The sequence below is a fragment of the Pteronotus mesoamericanus genome, unplaced genomic scaffold (assembly GCF_021234165.1).
Source record: "Pteronotus mesoamericanus isolate MK-2021 breed Mesoamerican mustached bat unplaced genomic scaffold, CSHL_Meso_final contig_177, whole genome shotgun sequence".
Classification (NCBI taxonomy): Eukaryota; Metazoa; Chordata; class Mammalia; order Chiroptera; family Mormoopidae; genus Pteronotus; species Pteronotus mesoamericanus.
This window is the reverse complement of record NW_026555073.1, coordinates 3,493,154-3,521,030: the sequence shown is the minus strand read 5'-3', so window position 1 is coordinate 3,521,030 and position 27,877 is coordinate 3,493,154. Positions and strand designations below refer to the sequence as shown.

General features: G+C 37.8%; 1 protein-coding gene across 2 annotated transcripts; it reads left to right on the top strand.

The window, feature by feature from the left end:
* Positions 1 to 78: 78 nt before the first annotated feature.
* ZNF711 (zinc finger protein 711) lies at positions 79 to 27,778 on the top strand. Of its 2 annotated transcripts, XM_054566646.1 has the most exons (8): positions 79 to 182; positions 3,515 to 3,619; positions 10,846 to 11,400; positions 19,021 to 19,176; positions 19,848 to 19,985; positions 22,947 to 22,994; positions 24,488 to 24,631; positions 25,156 to 27,778. In XM_054566646.1, exons 2-8 carry the CDS (start codon positions 3,541 to 3,543, stop codon positions 26,331 to 26,333), a joined length of 2,298 nt encoding a protein of 765 aa, XP_054422621.1. In that variant the 5' UTR covers positions 79 to 182; positions 3,515 to 3,540; the 3' UTR covers positions 26,334 to 27,778. The 2 variants fall into 2 exon arrangements, with proteins under 2 accessions (XP_054422621.1, XP_054422622.1); XM_054566647.1 differs by lacking the exon at positions 22,947 to 22,994.
* Positions 27,779 to 27,877: the final 99 nt, after the last annotated feature.

The following is a 27,877-nucleotide window of genomic DNA, read 5'->3' as shown; positions in this document are numbered from 1 at the left end:
CAGCGGCGAAATAAAGGAGGACGGGCGGCGCGCCTCCCAGACGCAGAGTAGCTTGTGATTGGCTCGGGCCGCGGAACCTCGGAAACCCGAAAGCGAGGACCTTCCCGAGCCACAGCTGCCGCCCCCCGCAGAAATCCGGAGCGTGGTCAGAGTCCGACCGGCGGCGGCGGCGGCGGCGGCAGGTAAGGAGGCTCCTGGGGACAAAGTAGAGGGACTCGGGTCCGGTGCGCGCGGCGCGGCTGCTGGGAGGGGAGGAGAGGCTCGCACCCAGCGCGTGCTGTGCGGCGAAGGGAACAATGGAAGTGGCGTCTAGTCCCTGGGCTTCCCTCCCCTTCGGGCGCACGGTTGGGCTCCCCTGCAGCAGCTGGTGGCCGGAGGGACTGAGGGCGGTCGAGTGCCTCCTCCTTCGCTGACCTCTTCCCTCCGCAGGCCAGAGCCTTTGGGGGCAGGAGCCCTCGTTGAGGCCGTCGGTGGTTTAGGGTGACGGGAAAATGGCGGAAAACAAAACGGTGAAGCGAAGAATGCGACGTCCTACTGGCATTTTATTTCTGCGATCCCCCCCCCATATTCGTTTCACTCGCCCCCCCCCACGTCTCCCCAGCCCCTGTCCCCCGCCCGCCGCGAATGGTAACCTTGGAATTCGCGAGGGATGGCGGCGTTTGCGAGGAGGTGGCACCGGATCGGGCATTTTAGGGGATAGGGAGCCGTCAGAGCCGGGAGGGGGGGCGTGTGCTGCAAGTGTCGCCTCCGCTAAAACACCACCATTTTGGTTCTCCGCCGTCTCCCATGTAGCGGGGCACAGCGGCGGGAGGAGGGACGATGAAGGGTTGGGCAGTACGGCGTGGATCGCAGCGGTGGCGACCGCCGCTGCACCAAGTGGAAGCGGGGAGGAGGGGAAAGGCATTCTTGTCTCTTCGCCTTTCCGCGGCGGTGGTTCTCCTGTTGGGTTAAAGATCCGCTCAGATGGGTTATATTTGAAAAGGCACGTGCGTGCGTTCTGCTCGAAATGATTGAAACTTGTCATGTTCTCGGGAGAGGGAGACTTAATGCAGGAAGAGGGTTGCGTCCAAAGCTGCAATACTGCTACTTGCCAGGGCTCCTTTGTCTCCTATCTCTGCAAATACTACTTTCGCATTCTCTTGCTCTCTGCTTTAGGATTTCTCTTGCATCCTTCACCCTCTTTACATCACCGAAAAGCTAGGTCCTGAATGAGCTGTGTTTACAGCAGATGGCTGAGCGTAACGTTTGTCTGAGATGTGATTTCTGCTCCTCGTACATTGCTGGAAAGATGTTTACTTGAAACATACTTGGTGGTTTACCTCCATTCAAGAAGGATTTAGGATAGACTCTTGGGAAGCCCGAGGAGCCTACCGATCTACCGGCTATTGAATACTTAAACTGATGTTCTCATACCTCATTTATTAGTGATCTTATTGAAACTTCCTATATGGCAAAAGAGGTGCTCGAATTTATTTATTTGGTATTCAGACAGCGTGGCACTTCCCATAATAGTTGCACGACGTGTTCAAATTTTTACACTTCACTGAGCGCTAGTGCAGATTTTTCTCTGTAGATTTGGCAAGGATAAACCTTGTCCTTGGTTCTCTTTCACTTTCTAAAATACGATATTGCTAGCGATTTTTCAAATGTGCTTTACACAACATTTTGGTTGCACGAGGTGGTCGAATTCGCTTATTTGGTAGTAGATACTTGTTTCTGTTGGGATCCCTTTCGTTGCTTTTTAGATGAACAGATCTGAACACATCAGCCCAACTGAAAAGGGTAAAGAAAAATTCTTGGTTGTGTAAGAGATTTCGTTTCAAATGTTTTAAAATATCTAATTTTAAATATATTTTTACAATAGGTAAAGAAAACGTTTTTCCAAAGAAAATAATATAGTTCAGAAGGAAAAATAAAAAGACATTGCTGCACATTGTATTTTACAATATGTAAGAAAATCTACAGTTTTTTCAAGACTCTATACTAAGGTGATTAACAAATTACAGTGTTTTATTTAAGAACTAAACAAAATTCAGTGTTGAAAACATTTTAAAGACATTTATAGTTGTTCTAATACTTAGTGATAAAGCAAGCAATTGCTCTAATTAAAGTTGAAACAGTACACTGCTTTAATTTTAAAAATAAGTCCTCATGATATTTTAATTTATCTCTCAACACACAGGTAATTTATTGTGAACTCGACTTCATTTTGAAGGCGGAAAACGATGTGATATTTCTTAAAAAAAGATAATTACAGCCATGAATTTCTACAATCTTGTCATTTTGCTCATACATAAACAAAATAAGCTCTGAAACATTGGTACACAGAAAGATCACCTGCTGCTGTAGGATTGTTGTGTACAGGACTCAAATGTTGATAGAGGACCCTCTGTGGGACTCCCATGCCTCCTGTGCATCTATAGAACTTTAAGGCAAGGAAACAAATCTTAGTGATCTCCTGCACTTAAGGAATAAAGCGATTTTATGGAAGCTTTCTAAAACGCTCATTAATGATGTGACACCATCTTTTGTGCAGTACAGACCTGTTTATTAAACACTCCTATCTAAAAATGAGATACACGTTTTAAAAAAATTTGCAGGTTTTTGTTAATTTACTTAGAATCTTATCTTTGAAGGGAAAAGACACATAAGTAATAGTAAGAACTATGTTGAATGACAACATCTGACTTGAGGTTCCATACTCTCTGGTGGTCTCAGATATACGATAAGCCATTTGAAATGAAATGTGTTGATCCCTTGCTTTCAAAATTAGCATGAGGCTAGCATGACTTTCTTAATCATGAATGAAAAACAAAGTTGTACAATTACAAGTGAACTATATTCTGTAAGAAACAATGTGCTAAAATGTTGGTATGTGATTGATCTTATCTCTACCATATTTAGGAAGCAGTCATGTTTCATGAGTCCTCAAAACTGTGAGACAAGAGAATGTAGTAGAGTGAGCTCAGAAGTCCTTACTGACTCAAAGAACTCCAGGGAAACTGGGATAGAACATTTTACAGTCTAAGTAGAACCCCCGGAGCCGGAGGTGAAACACCATATTATCTGCAGAGCTCGCTGCAGGGCTGATGTGGGTCTGGAAGAGATGGATGAAATTCACTAATACTAGACACCCGAGTCCTCTAGTAACGTATAACTATCCCAACTATTGTCTGTTGCCATCTTTTCCTTCTTTTTTCTTCTGCTTTTATAACCTATATTTTAACCGGAACTTCAACACGACAGTTTTGTTCTTTTGCTTGCTTCTTTCCACTTCCCTATGGCTCATCACCCTTCCTGTGTCTTATCCTCCATGAGCTTTGCTTTACTTCCACTTAGACCTTTAATTTCTGGTTGTCACGTGAAGCATCTAATCAAAGTTTTTGTTTTGTTTTCCTTTGTGATGAGATTTGCTCGCCTGGTTGAGAGGCGTATTTTCAATTGCATTTTTGTCTCAAAACAACTGACTGGCCTACGTGTTTTTAAACTCTTTTAAAAACCATTTCTTTTACAGAGATTTGTGAATGAACTTTGCTAAGTATGGATTCAGGTGGAGGAAGTCTTGGATTGCACACCTCAGACTCTAGAATGGCCCATACCATGATTATGCAGGATTTTGGTAAAGCATTTTCTTTGTTGTATTTTTTTCTTTCTTTTTTTTAAACATTACAACAAACTAAATATCAAAACTGAGTTGAGGAAGGGGAGAGTTGCAATGACAAAAAATGTTCTTTTCCTAGGAAAATTCATTTGTAGGGCTTATTTCCTTAAAACATTCTTAAAACTTTGTGGGAAGGCTGAGGGAAGGAAACTTGGAGTATAGTGGTGATACGCTGTTAGAAGCGCAGAACTCAATTTGCATACATACCTATCAGTTCTTACCTGTGCGAAACACTAAATTAGCTTTCTAAAATACATTTGAATATGAATCATTAATACAGCCGGACAAGGAAATTCTTCAGTCCTTTTAAAGAAGTTAGATGTCTCTACGGTGATACAGGAAAATTATACACTAGGTGATTAATTGTATTATGATACTATATTCTCAGAAAGTTGTGACAAATACTATTACATTTAAAAACCATTAAAAGATTCCCTATGTTTCAGTAGTCTCTTAAGAGTAGCCATTGGGATGAAGGTGATAAGCTTGCTTTCACAGTCTCTGAAGAAAGGAATTTGGGCAAGGTCAATCTGAATTGTAGAAGATAGGGGTATCTGAAGAGTACGAGCCAGGGTTAGGATACTAACTCTTGAAGAAAGATCAGAGTGAGAGTATCAGAGGCAAAAAGACAAATGGTAAATGGGGATAAAAAGTAAACAGAAAACATGAGGTACTGTGAAATTGTCAAAGATGAAATTAAGGATGCGGACTCTTTGCTCAATTAAGAAAACTACTACTACTGTTTTCAGATAATATGGTTGGACATATTATTATTTTGTACTCTTGGAAGGCCCAGAAAACATTGGATTCCAGGCTTGGCAGTCCATAAACTCTCTGTGTAAACTTGGGCAAATTACTTAGTTCCCTTTTATGAGGGGGTTGGACTAGAAAACATTTCAGGTTCTCTCCAGTGTTTGGATTCCTTGATGTTTCTTCCTGATGAACAAAGGTATGGTGTGTAGTTCAAGATCAAATGCGGAGGAGATCAAGATGAGCGTGTAGTTAATTGATGAAACCTGAAAGGAATCATGGATTTATTCTGCTAAGACTCCGCAGTGAGTTGCATTGATTATGAATGACTTGGAAGTGAGTTGGGGTAAGAAAAGTACAGGAATAAATTTTACAAGAAGGGCAAAGGGCTGAAAAAAACAAAAACAGATTTTGCAAACAATTTTGTGAATTCTTTGCTAGAGATAGCTTTTAAAATGCTGGAACACTTGAACTTCAATATGTTAAGTTTTGGTTGAAATGTTGACTTTAATTTTTTACTTTTTAAAAATAGATATTTTTAAAATGTAAGAAATACAGTATTTCTCCATTTAATACAAAATGTTACCTACATTGTAGCATTTGGTAAAGTACCAGACCTCCTCCCTTCATTCCTGAGGAAGTTACTTGTTAGCAAGTAAAGTTCCTTTCAAAGACTGGAAAAAAATGTCCAATTGCTGCTGGTGCAGTGGATATTTATTTGTGTTCCTCTTAACTTCCTTTTCATTGTTCCTCAGTGTTTTTTGAGGGTTAATTAATCCTTTATTATGTCTAATATTTATTTTCTCTTAGTCGCCAGGGAAATAGAACATGTGTATGGAAATATTTGTGTGTACGTTCTTTTTTTCCTATTTATTTTTATTGGTATAATATACCATACAATTCACGCTTGGGAAAGAATACAATTCAGTGTCTTTTAGTATAAAATGCAACCATTGCCATTACCTAATTTCGGAACGTTTCATCATCATAAAAATAAACCTCATACTTATTAGCAGTTACTCCCTCCATACCGCGCCCCGACCCCCCGACGTAGGCCACTAATATTTCTGCCTATGGATTTCCCTATTCTGGATATTTCATATAAGTGGAACCATACAATATGTGGCCTTTTGTGTCTGGCTTCTTTCACTTAGCATAATGTTTCCAAGATTCAGCCATGGTGTAGTAAGTATCAGGACTTCATTCCTTTTTATTTCCAAATATCTTTCACTAAGCATAATGCTTTCAAGTTTCATCCTTGTTGTAGCATGTATTTCATTCCTCTTTATTTCCACAATAATACACCACTGCATGGGTAAACTCTCGTACATTTTGTTCATCCATTCATCAGCTGACAGAGGTTTGACTGGTTAAAATATTTTTAATGCATTAGAATGCTTTTGTGTTTGACCTAAAGCTTTGCATCTTAGACTGGAGCATGCGTGCCCTGGAAGGCATGTGGCGATGTGCCAGCATGTACCTCAAAGCCCTGGATAAACAGCACGTCTTGGAATACCTTTCATATGAACCGGGGAGAATACACGTAGACACACAAAGACACATTTAGACTCCTGTAAACGTGTTACAGGCTAGAAAGCAAAGTTTTCATTTACTCTCCCCTTTCTTTTTATGAGTAATTAAAAGGGAAAATTTGAGAACCACTTTTAGAGTTTTAATTCAAAGCCCTTTCTAAAAGGAATTCAATAGACTAAACCAACTTTCTTATACCATAAAAAATTGAAAGCCACAGTTTTTTGTTAAACAGCCGTTCATGATTCAGTTTCCTAGGAGTATTTTGTGATTATTGGTTTTTGAAATGATGCACTCTTTTAAAATTCTTTTTAAGTTGAATTTTATGATCTTTTAAATTTAACTGAATTGACGGCAACTAACTCGATTTTACATTTTTGGTTAAATTATTTTGCTGAATATCCAATTAGGTCCAAAATGGCTAATATGGGTAATATCCACTCATTTGTGTTTAGGGATGTTATTGACCTAAAGTATACATTAGGTCTCCATTTGTCTTTAGTAAATAAGTTCTGAAATCTTGGAGGGTAAGAACTCTTTATATTTTTTTAAATGTGTAGTTCTAAGCTCAATCTCATATATTGGTGTTTTCATTTTTTTTGAATGTTTTTTTTAAGAAATGCAAAGGTCTCAAACAGATCTAAACCTAAAGGGACCTTTATTGGAGGATTCTCAGCCCTGCTCATTTAGGTTTCCTTCTGAGAGCAGACTCTCTCTGATTAGTGCCCCCTCCACCCATTAAACTTTCCAAATTCTGAAATGTAATTAAAAAGTAGGCATATTCTCTTTAAATTTCTGCTAACATGAAAGATAGATTATTGCAAGCCCATCCATTAATAATATCTGTGAAACGGAGTTCAGCACACACAGGTAGAGCTAGCTAAGTAAATACACCGTGTGGCACAGGATCTCAGTCTCTAAGTTCCATAAGGTTCTTGGTTGGGGTGGGATGGCTACTCCATGAAAAATCTGAAACATGAATTTAATGCAGAAATTCATTACACTGCTTTCTTTTGAAGAATATTTGAGATTGTAAAATTTACAGCATTATGTAATAACCTTGCTCATGTCTCAATATAATGGTTGTCCTTGGAATCTGTGCCATTGAATGTACTAGTTGTTGAAGATTTTATTGCTGCAGAAAGTCTGTGTTGCTTTGGAACCTAAATATAAAAAAAAGCAGCCTTAGATAGTGGCCCAGGACAGACCCAACAAATACCAAATTGTATACTACCCCTCTCATGAAATTCCAACTATTTACATTTAAGTGAAATAACTTTAATAAATGGAAAATCATTGGAATGATGACTTATTTCTTACTGTTATCTGCTTATCTAATTGATTTCACACTTGCGAGTGATTTTTTTCTTACTGTTTACAATTTTGTTACCTAGTGAGATAAAGTTGAATGCCATTTAATGCTTTGAAATTTAAGTGAGTGCCTATGTGGTAGATCTTTTTACTCTTTCTCAAACTATTCCTTGAGTAGTGATCCATTTGGTTAATTGTATAAATCTCTTAAAAATAGTCTCTAGAGTAAACAAATTCTCTTGTTTTTTAGGTAACTACAAAAAAAGTAAGTCCAATCTGGAGTCCAACAATCCTAAACCATACTTACTTTCTATTTAAAATGTGGATAATAACAACTCACCTTATAATACTTTTGTTCTGAGGCTTAATGAGATAACGTATGTAAAAGCATTAGCAAGTTGCTTGGCGCATAGTCAGTGCTCAAAATATATAGCTATTGTATAGCTAAATATGTGACTTTGCTTAGAAACACAATGGACTCTAACAGATGAGCTGATAAGAGGAAAGAGCAAAATTTCATAGGAGCCTTGGATCTAATTCTGAGTAATCTGCCAGTATTGTGGGAAACTTATCAATTCTTGATCTAGGCTCTTTGAGAGGAATTCAGGGTAAGCAAGCATTTCTTTTGGTTTAATCTGATTTATTTTGACCTGTAAATTCCTCCTAGAGTAGAAGCTAGGTGAACTGAAAAGCACTTGTTTCATTTTTGCAGTCTTTCCAGCCGGGTTAATCTGAACCCAGGCCAGCGCTAGCATTATTCCATTCTCTCCTCGTGTCCACGGTCAGGAACCAAACTCGCCTCCAGTCATGCTCTAAAATAAAGGGATTTGTCCATAACTTAAGTCTGACTTGTGCAAAGGTTTTATCAAACATTAATTCTATTGTTTATATACATAGAATTTCTTTTTTTTATGAGCAAATCCACATTTATTTTAACACCGTGTCATTTTCAACATTTCAAAACCTCCAAAGTTAGCGGGAGCCCTAGTTCCCTGGAACAGCATGGCAGAGTTCCTGAATGACATTTGTCACCTTTCTCTTCAAATCCCTAGCGATTCATCCGATTCAAGTTCACAGCTTTAGAAAGCCAGGAAACATCCTTCCAGCCAGTCTCCTCCTCTGGTTCTTGGTCTGTATTTCAAGGGAGGGAGGTCAAAATGTTCAAACCAGGGAACAAAACTAAATTTGTCGATCTTTTTAGTCCCTTTTTTTTCTGCAGGGCTCTCCCCTGCCTCCCCCAAAGCTATAAAGGAGGGATTCGTTGTCTTCCTTTGCTCTTATCTGACATAGCATTTCAATACTGTGAATTTTATAGGCTTACCATTTAATTTCTCCTTGCTAAAAGCCATATTGCCAGTCTAGTTGAATGCCAAATGCGAAATCTCCCCTGGCCCATCTCTGAAATGGCCAATGGCGTGACAAGCGAAGAGAAAGTACTACGTGTATGCATGCTCCCTTTGTCTACAAGATTCTCAAGATGGAGGCTGTGTTCTTTTGGGGTAATACAGCGATTCAAGTGAGAGTTTGAGAATACTGAGAAGGATACAGAAGGGTCAAAAGGAATAATCCTGAAAGGCAACTTTCTCTTCTCCCTTTGTGCTTTGATCGGTTAGGGCGTTAACAGTGTCCAGTTGTCTTCCATAATGAATTGGTTAACGATAGTGAATACTGTATAGCAAATGACAGGTTCAGGTATCACTTTCTAGAAAGTGAGCATTATATGGAAAAGGCTTTCTACTGGATTATTTCACATAGATAGTTTTACAACCTGGTCACAAAATTCTGTTACATTGTTTTCTGTACTATCCCAGGGAGACAGAATTTAACAGATTTCTTCATGAAGCGATTATACACGCTCAGAATATACACGCAGGGGAAGTAGGAGTTGATGTTTATCATGGCGCTCAAGAAAATATTATTTAAAGCTTTTTTTCCCCTGCAGATTAATTTAGAATTTAGAGTCCCTATCTAGGATTTCTTATCAAGACAAATCTTTGTCTAAACTGAGTTTGTTTTCTCCCCCAGAATCAGAGGGTAAAGATGCCTTCCACTTTTCTGTGTAGTAATTCTTATAAGTTAAAGAAGTTCAGTAACTTTTATGGTTATAGTACATATTTTATAATATGTGTTATATTAAGCTTCTCATTTTTAACTCACCTAATTCAACATACTAGCTAGCATTCTTTTATGTTTGTGTGTCCTTTTTATCTTTATTTTAATACTTTGAAATACTAGACTAACCAGAAGTAGAAAAAAGGTACATAGGGTTCCATTTACCCTTTACTCATCTTCTTCCAGTGGCGACATCTTTCTAATTGTAGTACAACGTTAAAACCAAGAAAGTAACATTGGTCCATTACTGTTGACTAGACTACAGACCTCATTCTGTTTATACCATTTGTAGCACACATTTGTGTATGAGTGTGTGTACTTCTGTGCAGTTTCTTCCCATGTATAGGTTTCTGTAAACACCAGCACAGTGGAGATACGAACCGTTCCATCACTACATGTATGCTATGCCAATACATGCACACACACACCTCCGCCATTGGCAAGCACTAATCTATTCTCTGCCTGTATAGTGGTCTGATTTTGTGAAGGTTAAAGAAATGATTCCATTTATACATTATGCAGTATTGTAAACTTTGGTAATTGGCTTTTTATCACTCAGCATACTTTTCTGGAGATTTCATTCAAGTTGTTGGGTATACCAATAGACTGTCCCTTTTTTTATTGCTGACTAGTACTCCATGGTAAGGATGTGCCAGAGTTGGTCTAGCCAGCCATTCACTTCTAGAGGACATTGGTTTTTTGTTACTATGAGTAATAGTTACGATGAGGTATTATGAATATTCATGTAGAGTTTTTTTGTGTAAACATATGTTTTTAAAAAGATCTTATTTACTTATTTTTAGAGAGGGGAAGGGAGGGAGAAAGAGGAGAGACACATCCATGTGTGGTTGCCTCTCGCGCGCCCCCTACTGGGGACTGGCCCGCAACCCAGGCCTGTGCCCTGGCTGGGAATCGAACTGGCGACCCTTGGGTTCGCAGGCCAGCACTCAGTCCACTGAGCCACACCAGCCAGGGCTAAACATATGTTTTAATAACTCTGGAAAAATGCCCTAGCGTGCAGTTGTTGGGTTATATGGTAAGTGCATGTTTAGTTTGGAAAGAAACTGCCAAACTGTTTTCCAGAGTAGCTGCTACATCTTACATTCCCTCAAGCAACATATGTGAGATCAACTTTCTCTGCATCCTCACCAACCTGTGCTGTTACCATGTTTTTTTTTTTTTAATTTCAGCTGTTTTAATTGGTGTGTAGTGATGTATCACTGTGACTTTATGTTTTCCTTGAAAATAAAGTACATTATTTTTAAGGTCTTAATTTAGATTTTATTAACATTGTTTTCACCCCACTTTCTGGCTGGTGATGGTTTTTATTGCAATCAAATTGTCGGTGATTATTTATTTTTTTTAACGATAGTTTGCCCACGACTGTTTCATACTTAAAAAATATTTCATGTCATCTAATAGATCACACAGAGTCCTTTGAATTAATAAAATTACTTTCTGGATAATTGTTTGTGTTGTAGTGGCCGGCATGGCGGGCACTGCGCATATCGATGGAGATCACATTGTTGTTTCCGTTCCTGAGGCCGTGTTAGTCTCCGACGTTGTCACAGATGACGGCATAACCCTTGATCATGGCCTTGCAGCTGAAGTTGTCCACGGGCCTGACATCATCACGGAGACCGACGTGGTAACAGAGGGCGTCATTGTTCCTGAAGCGGTGCTCGAAGCCGATGTTGCCATTGAAGAAGACTTAGAGGAAGAGGATGGCGATCATATCTTGACTTCGGAACTGATCACAGAAACCGTCAGAGTACCTGAGCAGGTGTTCGTGGCTGACCTGGTCACTGGGCCTGGTGGACACTTGGAACACGTGGTCCAAGATTGCGTTTCAGGAGTCGACTCTCCCACGATGGTATCAGAGGAGGTTCTTGTAACTAATTCAGATACAGAAACTGTGATTCAAACAGCCGGTGGTGTTCCCGGATCTACAGTTACCATTAAAACCGAAGATGATGAGGAGGAGGAGGAGGAGGATGATGTCAAGAGCACTTCTGAGGACTACTTAATGATATCACGTAAGTAACACATAAAGTCCATAATTACTTGAGGCATTGCTTTATATATAGCCCGGAAAGGTTTTGTGGAATGTGGGATCTATTCAGTAAAAGTCAGGGGGGTAATTTTGCTGAAAAATAACAAACTGACAGGGACCAGGGCGGGGGTAACAGGGAAAAGAACAGGGAGGGGCACGCAAAGGAACAGGAATAGAGGCCTCATGGGCAGGGACAATGAGGGGGTTGACTGGGGGTAGGGGGCCGGGCAGGGGTGAGCAAGGGGGGAAAAGGCGGGACAACTAACTGAACAACAATAAATAATAGAAAAACAACTTTTTTCAAGGCTGTATTGTTGAGATGCCTTTTTGAATTGGCTCAGATTCTTAATTTACTCAATGAAAATTCATACCCAAATGAGAGTAAATAATGTAATTTAGTAATATCTTAGAACAGAAGCAGATTCGGAAGGTTCAACAGGAACATTAACTGATACAAAATTTTAACAGTAAAAATATGTATTTTAAAATGGGATATGTATTTTAGGTAGTTACTGCTTTCTTTTTAATATGGCAAGTACTAGAAGTGTCCGTTCACTTCTTAGGAATTTGAACATGACGTGTTCAGGAATGTGTAATTAGTTTTGAACGAAATACTTGAAAAGGAAATTATAAACTCAGGTTGTTTTCTACAGTTGTTTTTTTTCCCCCCTGTTTGCGTCAAAATGTGTGTTTATTCCAGACCGCTTTACTATGTTCTTAAGACACTTCATCTGAAGGAGGAAGATAGAAATATCTTGTTCTCCTTCTGAGTGGTGGGGTTTGCCTGAACAGCAACAATAATAAAAATCTAATAATACGTCATTGAGGGAGATAGATGTAGGGCTATACTTCCTAAAATTGGAAGGGATTATGCTGGAACTAGGAAAGAGTAAGTGAAGACTTCACATTCTATGGAGGATTTTTGTCCTTTTTAAAATAAAAAATGGTTGGGAACTAGAGTATGTGCTCTGTGTGTGTACAGTGATTGTATGTTATATGCGTATATCAGTGAACTTAAAATGAAAAACAAATTAGATTAATTTGTAAATATGATTCTGAAGTCTAATACGTGTAGTTTTTCCTCTCTGTGCAACGTTGAAGGTGAATATTTACATTGTTTTTAAAGGAATGAAAGATTCCTTTTTAAATTAATGAGGATCCACTAAAGCAACTCCATATTTACACCTTAACCTGCATTTAAAAAACTATTCTTATGATTATATAAAATAATGTGGCATAGTTGATAGTTTTTCTGCACCAAAATAAATTCAATATGCCCTTCAAAGAGTACTTGTCAAATTGAACTCTTTGGTATTGATGTAGTCTAAAATTTAGATATCATTATATATTGTGACTAACATATCTTCTATGATTTGGTTCTACAAAATTTTTTTTTAAGTTTCTAGAATAGTTGAGATTACTTATCTTCATATTATTATATATGTCAAATACAGAGGATTTCTGTCCTTCTACTCTAATAGACTGAAAATTACAAAGAACAGTGTATTGCATGAATAATATTACAACTACAGAAGGGCCATTCTAAGGGCAACTTAAACTGGGGATTAATTAACTCCTTAATTATTAGTAGAGAAACAGCAACAGTTTTCTAAAAGTCCTTTGAAAACTTGAGCATTTTTTATTTTTGGAAAGCAGGATATACAAATACACAAACATTAAATATTTTGATATCACCCATTTTCCCACCACCCAGCTCCTTCATTATATTTTATAATGGTTTTAACAGTCACATTGGGTCTAGGTACTCTTTCTTACAATTTTCATATATTTTATTCTACTCTATTGTATATATTAGTTTTTCTTTTCTTTTTTTCATCTCTTAATCTTTACTTCATTTTCTTTACCTCTTGGTTTATGTTGGCCATTGAGTCTTTAAGGAATTAAGAATATATTGCCTTGAAAGGACTTAGTGTTAAATTAACTTTAAGCATCTTCTTCTTTATTTTTTATCAAGATAGAGATTTTCAAAATATCTACAAGAGAAAGCTGAGGACTGGAAACAGACTTCTGTCTTGTTCCTGAATCCCCGAATAATCCTAGAAGGAAATCCTGACAGTAGCTGGGTTTTAGAGGCAGAGAGTTCAGCTGCATCTCACTATCTGAGCTGCATCTGAATTTTTCCTGCTTTCAGGCCAAACTTCACAAATTCCTTGTCGTAGTAGCTGGTTAGGCTCTCTCACTTGTGCCTGGTAACTTGGATATTAATATGGGATAACTATCTGTCTAAAGTTACCCTAGATTTGTTTTTGCTTTAAAAATACCTAACACCCATTAACACATTTACCGGTGATTTCCTTTATAAAAAACACATCATTGAAGGAGGGAAGTTCCTTTAAATAATGAACCAACGTAATGTATTTAGATTATGTTTGACCTATAAAATCAGCTTATATTTCTTTCAGGAACATATTTTTATATAAGCAAAATATCTTGATAGGGCCATCAGCTGAGATCTCATCACTCATTAATTTCAGGGGTGAAAGAGAAAAGTTAATACATTTTGTAATCTTTTTTTTAATGAAATAGCTTTATTGATAGATAGATAGATAGATAGATATAAAATTCACATGCCATACAATTCACCATTTAAGTTGTGCAGTTCAGTGGTTTTAAGTATATTCAAAGAATTCCACTACCAGCATCATAATCGATTTTAGGATATTTTCTTCAACTCACAAAGAAACCCCATACCCTTTATCAGTCACCCTGGTTCACTTTACCCCCACCCCCTACCAAGCAACCACTGATTCAATGTGTGTCGCTATAGGTTTGCCTATTCCAAAATTTTTATGTAAATGGAATTACAAAATATGTGTCCTCTTGTGTCTGGCTTCCCTCACTTAGCATAATGCTTTCAAGTCTTATCCATGTAACGTGTCAGGACTTCATTTTTATTACTGAGTAATATTTTACTGTGTGGATATACATTTTATTTATCAGTTGATGGAGATTTGAGTTTACTTTTTGGCTGTTATAAATAATGTTATGAATATTCATATACAAGTTTTTGTGTAGATACATATTTTCAGACCTCTTGCATATATATAGCTAGGAGTAGAGCACCTTTGTAATTAAATGTCACTGATTTTTTTGTTTCTGCATTGTAAAAACTACAAATCCTTTACACATATCTTGACCCCATCCCTGTGGTACATCAATACATTGTATCCTTTAATATATCCACCGTGTAATTTTAGAATGCACATAACATAAAATGGATACAGTAGAAAGCCTACTTAGCTTTATAAAAGAACATTACATTGTACATTTTTCTAAAAAGAAAGTTTAATTATATTGTATCTATGGTTTATAAAAGAACATTGAACATTATGAGCACTTTCCACTGCTGGCCAACAGCGCACCTTACTCGTTTACGTTCTGCTTAGTGCCAGCAGAAATCTATTGAGTAGGTAATATAACCTACTTCATACCGGGCGGAATGGCATATAAGTTGAGAAACAGCACTGTGGGACTTGAGTATTGTAACCCTTGCAACAAGCAGAAAGGTTCAGTTTCAATGTGGGGTCTTTCGAATACTACATGCATTAAGAAGAGTCTTTGAGGATCTATTTCTAAAGTTGGTGCCCTGGCCACCACCATCCCACCAACCCCTGCCAGGACACCCCTCCCTCCTCCACACACACCCCCACCCCCACCCCCACCCCCACCCCCTCCCCAGGGGAGAGCCACTAGCCCAGCCGTAGAACTGTTAGCTCTACCCTCTCAACCCCTGGTGACCCTAGCTTGCCAAACTTGTGCTCCGCCATTTTGTCAGTGAGTTGTGGCCAGCCTGGTCCCCAGGCACAGAAGGCTCTCCAGGAGATCAGGGCGGACTCTGGGAAGAAAATGAGTTGTGTGGTTCTTGGCAGGGGGCATTTTCCCCTCTCACTTCCACCTGGCTCCCCCCCCCCGCCCCGCCGTGCTGTGCAGAACCTTCCCTTCCCATGACCAAACCTGAGTCTTTTTTGGGCCTGATGAACTTGGCTGTCCTCACCCTGAAGACTCCCTGAGACCATTTAGCGGTACTGGCTGGCCTTCATCTACCGTAAGAAGCTAGAAAAATCTCAAACTATCTAAACTTACACCTTAAAGGAACAAGAAAGAAACAACAAGTGCAGGCAAAATAAGTAGAAGGAAGGAAATAATAAAGATCAGAGTGGAAATAAGTGAACTAGTACCTAAAAAACTATACAAAAGCTCAATGAAACCAAGAGCTTGTTCTTTGAAAAGATGCACAAGCTTGATAAACCTTTAATCAGACTCATTAATAAAAAAATAAAATCAGTGATGACAAGAAGTAACCTCTGACACCACAAAAATGCAAATGACTATAAGAAAATATTAGGAACAACTGTATGCCAACAAATTGGACAATCTGGACAAAATGGATAAATTCCTAGAAATAAACAGTCTTCCAAAACTGAATCAAGAAGAGACAGAAAATCTGAACAGACCAATTAGAACTAACGAAATCAAAGCAGTAATTTTTAAAAAGCCTGCAGCAAACAAAAATCCTGGACTAGGTGGCTTCACAGGTGAATATTACCAAATATTGAGAGAACTAACACCTATCCTCCTCAAACTATTCCAAAGAATTGAAGAGGAGGAGACTTCTGAGCTCATTTTGTAAGACCAGCATTAGCCTAGTTCCAAAACCAGATAAAGACACCAAAAATAAATAAAATCATAGGCCCGATGAATATAGATGCAACAATCTTCAACAAAACATTACCAAACCGAATACAGCAATACATCAAAAAGATCATACACTAAGATCAAGTAGGATTTATTCTGGGGGTGCAAGGTTGGTACAATATCCACAAATCAATAAGTGTGATACACCACACAAACAAAATGAAGGATAAAAACCACATGATCATATCAATAGATGCAGAAAAATCATTTGATAAAATCCAGCACCCATTTATGATAAAAACTCTCAGCAAAGTGAAAATAGAGGCAACATACCTCAACATAATAAAAGCCATATGTGAGAAACCCACAGCCAACATCATACTCAGGAGAAGCTAAATATGTTTCCCTTAAGATCGGGGACAAGAAAGGGGTATCTGCTTTAGCCACTCTTATTCAACATAGTACTGGAACTCCTAACCACAGCAATCAGACAAGAAGAAATAAAAGCATTCACATCGGAAAGGAAGAAGTAAAGCGGTCATTATTTGCAGATATAATGATACTGTATGCAGACAACCTAAAGATGCCACCAAAAAATGCTAGAACTGATAAATGAATTCAGTAAAGTGGGATACAAACTTAATATCCAGAAATTGGTTCCATTTTTATATACCAATAATGATCTATCAAAAAGGAAAAGTAGGGAAACAATCCCATTTTCAATTGCATCAAAAATGAAACTACCCAGGAATAAAATGAACCAAGGAGGCAAAAGAGCTGTACTTGAAAAATTATAAGACACTGAAGAAAGGAACTGAAGAAGATACAAATAAGTAGGTGCACATACCGTGTTCATGGACCTGCACAGGAAGAATTAACATCACTAAAGTGTCCAAACTACCCAAAGCAATCTATAGATTCAACGCAACTCCTGTCAAGATTCCAATGGCGTATTTCACAGAATGAGAACAAATTAATCAAAACATTTTTATGGATCCGCAGAAACTCCGAATAGCCTCAGCAGTCTTGAGAAAGAAGAACAAAGTTGGAGTTACCACAATACCTGTTCTCAAACTATACTACAAGCTATAGTAATCCAAACAGCATGATACTGGAATAAAAACAGATATAAAGATCCATGGGACGGAATAGTGTGTCCAGAAATAAACTTGCACCATAATTAGCACAATATTATTGACTGTATTCCCTATACGGTACTTTGCATCTCTCATAAGTACTTTGTAACTATCAGTTTGTACTTGACCCTTTCACCTCTTTCCCCAACCCTCCCAACCCCCCTCCCTGTGCCAAATCACCACTCAGTTCTCTGTGTCTATGAGTCCATGTCAGTTTTTTTGTTTATTTTGTCCTTGAGGTTCCACCCATATGTGAAATCCTATGGTATTTGTGTTTCTCTGATCTATTTCACGGAGCCTAATGCCCTCTATTTTAGCTGACTTTGTTCAGCATAACATTCTCAGGGGCCTTCCATGTTGTCATAAATTGCAGAATTAATACCCCCTGTGTGAAAAGAAACTATTATACCAAGAATATCAAATACTTCACCATCTTTTCAAAATTTCATTTTAATCTGCTCCATTGCCCTTCCACCAATATATCAATATTTGCCCAAAATGTAGTAATAGAATTAGAGGCTCTGAAGGAATTACATTATTCCGTTTACTTATTTTGATCATTTTGGTGCTTTATTTCGTAGACAATAAACTATTTGAACTCTTCAGTAGTATCAAGTAGTTTATATTTAATCACAAAGTTAAAGTAAGTTTGCATTGTGAAAGAATTTCTGAAATTTATTGTCTTTCACTATTTTAAAAGGCGAAAGGAATATTTTTGAAAATATAAGTATCAAACTTGAAAGTGAGGTAGAGAAAATCAAGAGTTTGATCCATTTAGATCTTCCTGAACTTACTTTTTTAAGAGTACTGGGTTAATCACTTTTTTAGTGTTACTTTTTATTCTGTTTTCAGTAGTTCTGGAATTGTTCATATGTAGTCAGAAGCTTCATAATATTGTGTTGCATATATGAAACTATGATGTCCATAATAAGGAGCACATTTTCAAATTATACTACATTTTAGTTTTTCAGGGACAAGTATTGAAATAAAAATTGGTAAGCATTTAATATTTGGGGAAAATATATTTAATATTTATGATCAAAGAAGAAAGTTTATTAATATAATCATTGCCTAGTTTGTGCATAGTTGCTATGTGAAACTAACTGTTATTCTTAAAGACTATAGCAGAGAATCAGAATTTTTAAGTATACTTAAAATGTAAGTAATATTTTCAAATAATGTTGCTTTACCAATGTATATGATTTTGAAGTAAAGCATACATTGGTCAGTGTTGAAGTGTACAAAATCTCTGGTTTGAAGTTGTCTTCCATTGACTCAACAGAAATTAAGAGTATTGACTAATATTTTATTTTTTTAATGACTTCCAAAAAGTCCTTTTTAGAAAATCATTCAGGTGTTTTCTGTGTTTCATCTCTTTTTTTTCATTACTAGATTTCATATGTTGGTTTTAGAAATACTGTTTTTCTTTATTTGGGAATTGTTTATGTGACCATATTTCATGAGCACATTATGTTATTAATTTTAGCATTAAGATTTAACTTAAAATGTTGGACATGATGGAAGATTGTTTAATCTTTTCCCAAACCATTTTAATTAAAGCTGCAGTGTTATTAAATGTCATATATAAATTGAAAGCTGTGAATTGTGTTTTTTAATATAATTGTGATCACTTAGTATATCTGATTTTTACGCCATTTTTTCATGAAGCAGGCCCCTTTTAGTGGTTGCATAATAGGTCATTAAGTGAATATAGTGGGTGAGCGATTAACACATAATTTCATGTGGCTTAACACCCACTAAATATCAGTGGTACTTTTTGACTGAAATAGTTTCCTCTTTGTATTTTACAGTGGATGACGTGGGGGAAAAATTGGAGCATATGGGGAACACACCATTGAAAATTGGCAGTGATGGGTCACAAGAAGATGTTAAAGAAGATGGATTTGGTTCAGAAGTCATAAAAGTGTATATATTTAAAGCTGAGGCTGAAGATGATGTTGAAATAGGTACGAAGACCAATGTTAGTTTATTGTTGTAACAGAGATTAGAACGTATCTTTCCTGGACACTATGCTAAGACGGACTTAAAAGTACAGATTGTTTTTATAGGTTTCCTTGGGGGTGGAATATAAAAAATTGTACGTGAATGTGAAGCAGGAATGCAGAATATATCATCCTTAGATTCTTTTATACATGAGTAGAATATTACAGTTGACTAGTAAAACAAACAAGAGGATTTGGTTCAGAGTGGGAAATTATAGTAAGTATTTAGGGGCGGGCTGAAGCCAGAGACAGCCTGCTTGGATTTTAATCCTTCTGCCATTTAGCTGAGTGGCCTTTGGGGAGTGAGTTAAACTCCTTCTGCTTCAGTTTACATCCACAAAGTAGCTGTAATGACAGTAAGTACCTCCTAGGACAGTTGTGAGGATTAAATGGGGAAATCCATGTAAAAGACTTCAATAGGGCTTGGCACGTAAGTTTGATGTGTTAACATTTGTTATTTGTCACTGATGACTGTGAAGTTAACGTGTAAATTATGAGAAAACTCTCTTGATATTTAGAAGTTTATGTAGGGGGATATTTTTCTAAAGGAAAGTATTTCTTCTATGTTCTCCTTCTTAGGTTAGGAAATCATTCCATGGTACTTTGCTAGTTTGATGCATGTTTTCCTTTTTAAGGCGGAACAGAAATTGTCACAGAGAGCGAGTATACCAATGGACATTCCGTGGCTGGAGTGCTTGACCAGAGCCGAATGCAACGGGAGAAGATGGTTTATATGGCAGTGAAAGATTCTTCTCAAGAGGAAGATGATATCAGTAAGAAAAAGGGGCACTGGAGTGACTTATCTGTAGCTACCCTGAGTTCTTTGAAAAAAATTAAGCAATCTCAGAGATAGACACGTTGTATAGGAACAAAAGTCATTGAAATGAGCCTGACCCTTTGCTAGGGTAAATGTCTTTGCCTTTCTGACCATTCACACAAACATGAAACACTATGTCCAGACACCAGGGATAAAGAGATCAGTGGCGTACTGTCGCTGACGTCAGTGTCCCCGCAAAGATACAGGGAATTACGGAGAATCTAATTTGTGTGTGTTAACGGCTATGCCACATGTCTGTTCTCACTGAATTTTCACAACTCACCTCTGAGGGAGCTGAGACTACCCGTTTTATGCAGGAGAAGATGCTCAGGGAAGTTAAGTAAGTACCCATGATCATCCCAATAGGGAGGAAGGCAGAGTTTGAATTCCTCTCTCTCTCTCTCTCTCTCTGTCTCTCTCTCTGTCTCTGTCTGTCTGTCTGTCTGTCTCTCTCTCTCTCTCTCTCTCTCTCTCTCTCCCTCTCTCCCTCCCCCGCCTCTCTACGTGGCTGTCAGCGCTGTTGGCCTCTCTGGATTCCCCGGTGGAAGGGCTCACTGACCCTTTGTCTCCTGTCCCTGAGGGATTAGCTGACTAAGTATCCTTCCAAGTCCAACTGCCAGGACCCTTACTCACTATGCTTTTGAGGGTCTCCAAGTAGTTGCTGCTTAAAGGTTCTTGGGGCTGAGGACCAAGGGGCGACAAAAGACTTTCCAATTTCCTTTCCTGCCATCTCCGTAGGAAGACGTTCTGTTCTCTGCCTCCTGTCTCCTCGCCTCTCTGGAGGAATGCAGGCCTTCCCTGAGGCGTCTTCTGTCCTCTTGCCATGCTGAGAAAAAACCACTTTGTCTTGCCCTAGAAGGACAAGAGCGTGACTTGGACAGGACCCAGCTTTACGTACGCTGCCTTCTTGTCCCCACTCCTCACTTCCTCCCCTTAGAGGCTGTGGGCAACTGAACTCCAAGCCCGAGCATGAATAATAGGCCACTCCGGAAAATATCAAAACAAATGAGACGAGAGGATTTAACTGGAGACGTAGAGAGTTAAATAACTTAATTGCTATTTGCTCTTTTATTGTTTCAGCCGTTGGTAAGGAAAGGGGTGCAGGAGAAGGCGGGGGGGGAGATTGAAGCTTGGGTTAGCTCATTCCAGAAATCCGTGGGATGTGGGACACTTAGGCCAATGACTCTTTCTGCTTAATTTAAAGAACAGAAACTAAGAAGAGGAGCACTTTTTTCCCACATTTTTTTCCACGTTGCTTCTGTAGTGATTAGAAGATCCCATTATGTAAATCAAAAGAAAAGCATAAATCCAAGCCACTTTTCTATTTAACAGGTTAAATCCAAATGGGTTATTTCACATGAAATATACTAATTTATCTTCTAAGTTTAATTTTTTTTTTACATCAACACTATATTTTTAAGAGTCTCACTTATTGTTTTGTTCCTCAGTAAAGTCTCGGAAAATCCTGCCTCTTAAAGGTGTCCGCATATCCTTGAGCACCAGCATTATACATATTACACGTTTAATGATTTTTATTCAAAATTGTTCCATTACTAGTACTTTGACCATTTTTCATTGCGTGCACAGTACTGCATGTAAGTTTCAGTACGTGAGATAGCATGGACCACCTTCTAGTATAGATTTGATGAAAATGCTTTCTGCGTTTCAAAGAACTATCAGATAGAATTATGGAATACAGTCCTTTTAATAAAGTTGTGATGCCCGATGGACTGTAAAATCAGTCAGTATATTTCAAACGCACATGTTCTATGTAATCTACAAGTCATTTTTATAGGACTAGGTTCTAAGAGGAGAAAAGAATTTTGATAAATGATTGTCTCTTCATGGCACTAGCTTCCGAAGGGCCTAATGTAATTTGCAAATTAACCAAATTGAAATCTTGAAAGTTGAAGGCTTTAAATTGTTTGGAATTTTTACCTACCTATTAACTATTTGGGGTTCTAAACAAGCAGTTATTTTTACGATTTAGGTTGCTCTGAAATAGCAGCTGAAGTTTACATGGAAGTCATTGCAGGGAACAGGAAGGAACTTCTGGTGTCAGTAACAACATTGTCCCTGTTGTCGGCATTTTCACCTGATAAGTACATAACATACCTATCCGATCGGCCTTTAGGTCGTTAAATATCCTGCCCTTTATGAGTTGGCTAATGGTATAATATGTTCTGCTGTACACTGATTCGCCTCCAGTTACCGACGTGATTTTTGGACCATGTAAATATCTTGTGTTATTTAAAATGAACCTTGCTTAATGCATTATTTTTTCAAGTCAGATTTATTTTAAGTCCTACCTATTATAAGTGAGTGCCAAAAAGTTTTATTTTTCTAAAATAGGAATATTCTTTGAAAATTGATCCTCCCCCTTTTGGAAAATCATATTTTCATGTATTAACACCACAAATAATAAGATTTTGGGATTTTTAAAAGGAAAAGAAATCCAACCAAGTGTGATCTTCTAGAAAATACATAATCAAAGGTAAATTTATCAAGTTATTTTTTTTCTTTTCTGTTTCATCTCATTCCTACTTAATTTCCAAGATGGTACAGGTATACTCTTTACTTTGAGAAACTCTGGTGTTCAAATGCATTAATTTATCTTAACTTGGTTTTCCTAGAGGTCCATCCATTCAGTGAGCATCTTCAGATTTCAACTCTGCAGAAATATCTACCAAGTTTTTGTTTAGAAACATTGTTCGGGACACTAACAGTTCCGAGGATGCTGGCGGCGGGCCTTTTGTTCAGTGTATGAGATTACTTAACCCATGGGAGTGGAGAAACTTGGCCACCAAAAAAGCCTAATCCAAGGAACGGTGGTCGAGCAAGATTTTATAGATTAAGATGTGACCCGCTAGTAATCATTATATTCAGCATATCAGTGTGTAATTAGTCTTTTTTTTAGGAGATGAAAGGAGAGTTTCACGAAGGTATGAAGATTGTCAAGCAGCAGGTGAGAGAGCTTTATAAGTGAGCTGTAAATTGAACAGCCAGTTTTACATATTGCTTGGCAAATGAAGAGTTATTAGTTTGTATGTACAGACATATTTCTCGAATGGGCTCTTACTTGCTTGATCGTATCTGATTGGTTACATAGGAATTTGTCTCTTTGGGGGATTGATTAATCTATATACAGCATAGTGTATGTTATTCTGTGAATGTAGTTAATTTAGATTTACCTCAAGATACACGTATCAGGCAGCCTACCACACGGTCCACAAAAGGCTGCGATGGAAAAATATAAAATAGGAATTATTTTGACAGAAATGTAAAAATTGTCCATGACATCAACTACTTGGTCATATTTTCCTTGGGGAAGCACTGTTTTCTAATTGTTTTTATTGCAGCCTATAGATTTATATAAGTGTTACATAAAACCCATGAGTTAGCGTGTATTTTTTTTTAGATTTTACTTATTTATTTTTCAAGAGAGAGGAAGGGAAGGAGAAAGAGAGGGAGAAAAACATCAATGCGTGGTTGCCTCTTGTGCGCCCGCTACTGGGGACCTGGCCCCGAACCCAGGCATGTGCCCTGCACTGGGAATCAACCAGTGACCTTTGGGTTCACAGGCCGACGCTCCATCTGCTCAGCCACACCAGCCAGGGCGGTGTGTTTTTTTTTTTTTATTTTAATATACTCCATATTGTGTTATACCATGGTTAAGAAGTAGTTCATTTTATTTTCTTAGGCCAAGAGACTTTCTTATGATATACTGTATGTCTGTTCTCTTTCTACCCTTAGGAGGTGTTTGACTCACTAAATGTAAATGTAGAATTTCAGAGGAAGTAATGAGGCAAAATCATGCTATATAAACTAAAGAGTTTTGTAGGTCTACATCTTTAAATTGCATAACACAACAGATTGCTGCAAACTGAGCTTTTATGAAGTGCTTTATTCTGTATGCATTGATCCCACTGAAACTGTGGTAAATTGTCTGCCGCATCTACCTCAAAATACCTTTTCATACTTTTCACATTAAGTAAACTATTCCAAAGCATATATGCAAGAGTTTTCTTGTTTGTTAGTGTTACTCATAGGCACCATGACGATAGTGGTCTACTGACATGTGTATTTCTGGGCTAAATCTCTCTGATTTCATAGCCTTCATTGTTGATAAATTCATCTGATGCCAAGGTTTCCTTTGGGGTCGTGACAGTTTTTCATGGTACAGTCACCTTATCAGTTTATTTTAAAATTCATTTTATGGCATATCCTCTTTAAAGTGTCTGCATAAACTTTTGTGTGTGTGTGTGTGTGTGTGTGTGTGTGTGTGTGTATGTAAGCGTGTACCAGAGGATCACATGGGTGTGTTTTGTGAAATTTACTACCCCAGTGTGGCATTCATTAGTAATGGCACCCCGAGGCCCTGTCTTCTCCAGTCACTGATCTAACAAAGAGCAAAAATGTAGACATCTCTGGAGTTTAATTGTGTATCAATTTTTCCAGGAAATACTCTGGATTCAACATTAGAAAACAGAAGTAGTACAACAGCACAGTACCTTCAAATTTGTGATAGCATCAACACGAATAAAGTACTTAAACAAAAAGCCAAGAAGAGGCGAAGGGGAGAGACGAGGCAGTGGCAAACAGGTAACGTATTAGTACTTCGTTTTACAAATGTTATAATGATTGGAAATGGGGAATTAGCTTTTTGGAACCGAAGAAAAAACCGGTTGTTTCAGTAGAGTTTTGCTCCCACATACCTGTTTGTGTTTGGTCTACATAGTTAAGTTTCTTTTTTTTTCTTTCTTTTTTTTTTAGTATGTTTGAGTGGTACTTAATAAAACGATGCTTGTTTGCTCTTTACCCAGATGATGTTTTTAAAGAGAATTTTCAGGTTGGTTTTGCAGTAAAGGCTGCCTGTTTCTAGTGTACAAACTGCATGTAATATAGTATTTTGGCAGATGAGTATTCTATAGCGGAGTGCTTCTCATTAATTTTTAATGATCCACTTTATGATAAATTGCTTTCAGTGTGCATTTTATCTTACAAGATTTTATTCCACTAGCGTAGTTCTCACATTGTGAATGTCAGGTAATTTTGGCGCTTTTGTTATGAAATCCTTTCAACAGTCTGGCCAAATGTCACAACTTCCCTATTTTTTTTTAATCTAGCTGTTATAATAGGCCCTGATGGACAGCCCCTGACAGTATACCCTTGCCATATTTGCACAAAAAAGTTTAAATCAAGGGGATTCTTGAAAAGACACATGAAGAATCATCCTGATCATTTGATGAGAAAGAAATACCAGTGCACAGATTGTGACTTCACAACTAACAAGAAAGTGAGTTTCCATAACCACTTAGAAAGCCATAAGCTCATTAACAAAGTTGACAAAACCCATGAATTCACAGAATATACACGAAGATACAGAGAAGCTAGTCCACTGAGTTCCAATAAACTTATACTAAGAGACAAGGAGCCGAAGATGCACAAGTGCAAATACTGTGACTATGAGACTGCAGAACAAGGACTATTAAACAGACATTTACTGGCTGTTCACAGCAAGAATTTTCCTCATGTTTGCGTCGAGTGCGGGAAGGGCTTTCGACATCCTTCAGAACTCAAAAAACATATGAGAACCCATACTGGTGAGAAGCCATATCAGTGTCAGTATTGTGTGTTTCGGTGTGCAGACCAATCAAATCTGAAAACTCACATTAAGTCTAAGCATGGTAACAACTTGCCATACAAATGTGAGCATTGTCCCCAAGCATTTGGTGACGAGAGGGAGCTTCAACGCCATCTGGATTTGTTTCAAGGACATAAGACACACCAGTGTCCTCACTGCGACCACAAGAGCACCAACTCAAGTGACCTTAAGCGGCACATCATATCTGTCCACACTAAGGATTTTCCTCACAAATGTGAGGTCTGTGACAAAGGTTTCCATCGTCCTTCTGAGCTCAAAAAGCATAGTGACATCCACAAGGGCAGGAAGATCCATCAGTGTAGGCACTGTGACTTTAAGACCTCAGATCCGTTTATTCTGAGTGGCCACATCCTGTCAGTTCATACCAAGGATCAGTCATTGAAGTGCAAAAGATGCAAGAGAGGGTTCCGACAACAAAATGAGCTCAAAAAGCATATGAAGACCCACACCGGAAGGAAGATTTACCAGTGTGAGTATTGTGAGTACAGTACTACAGACGCATCTGGCTTCAAGCGACACGTGATATCGATACATACAAAAGACTATCCACACAGGTGTGAATTCTGCAAGAAGGGATTCCGAAGACCATCAGAAAAAAATCAGCATATCATGAGGCACCACAAGGAGGCGCTTATGTAATGAGACCAATATCAAGAAAGAAGCTGTTTGGAGAATTTGATATGCTACGTGGCAGGAAAATTTCACAAACTCTTTCATCTGGTTACAAACTTGATATTAAATCATAACTTTACATTCTTTGTATTAAAGATATTTGAATTGACAGGGGGATCTCATGGCCCTTGGAAAATTACTGAAAGAATTTAAGAAGCACCATAGAATGGCTGTAGAAACACTTCCTGTGTCGATTTAATGGGATTATATGCATAAACTATGGGAAGAGCAAAGACTATGACTTTATTTGGCTGATCATACCAGAGATGTGATTCGGAGAAAAAACATACATAATTGAATAGTTTAGCAAGGATTTGCTATGACAAGTAAGTCTCACTTTTATGGAACCTTAGCAATGAGATGGGAGGTAAAATGCAGCCGCCCCTCACTCATGTACTCATTGAGCCCTTTATATGGTACCTGGAAAATAAATTCCAGAAATCCAAGTTCATATATTAAAATCAATTCCACTAGCAAACGGGTGAGAGTCATTCAATACTATTCAAAAGAATTTCAGAGCTGTTAAAATGGTGATCACAGGGCAGGGTGTTTGAAACATTAGCATTCCGTGCTAAAGTCTGAGGTGAAATCTAAGGATTAAAGTTCCCCTTTTCCTGATGTTCAAGTTGACTGTTGTTCCGTATGGCATATATAACAGAAGTATATTTGAGTCAAATATGGCTTTCTAGAACGGATGCAACCGGTAGTGTTGCAAACAAAGGTAGCACTATATTTCTTAATGATTTAAAGATTAAATTGAGAGAACGCAGTTTTCTTAAATATTATTACGTTTAGAAGGTTTTTTTAGGACAGTCTCAGCAAGTATGATGGTTCCAGTCTTACTTGCTCTAATGTTTAAAGGTGCAATTTTATGCCATTATTGAAATTTTTGATTTTTAAAATCTATATACCATATAGTTAACATGAATTTTCAATATGAGGCAGTGTTTATTGTTTTGTTAACAAAACACTGCGCTGCCAATAGACTTCAGAGGTGGATATTCCGTTTACAGTGTATAAATTTAAAATATGCATCCCTTTAACAACGCTTTGTGTTAGCATGCTGCAAATCAAAATGGCGCTTAATATAAAAAGCTGGTTTAGGGAAATTTAATGAAATCCTGTTCATAAATGTAATGCATATGATGTGTACTTTTAAGTTTTAGTTGCTTCATGTTTACACTCAGCTGTTCAACATAATTAAAATGTAATTTTACTTCACACTATATCGTGGCTTTGTGTTTTAACTGATGTTCACCTTTCTGTTTTTGCACCAGATAAGAATCAGTTCCTTGAGAATAAATTTTTTATCTTTCTTAACTTCAGAATATTAAATTTGGAAAATCTAAAATTGTGTGTTATGTGGCTGTAAATGATGTACACGCTGTAAAATAAGATTGTCAATGTTACGTGGGATTATTATTTCTAAATGTTACTCATTGAAATGAGCATACAATAAAAAGCATTTATTGCACTTCAAAGTTGTACGAATTTATTTAAAGTGTTGCTGA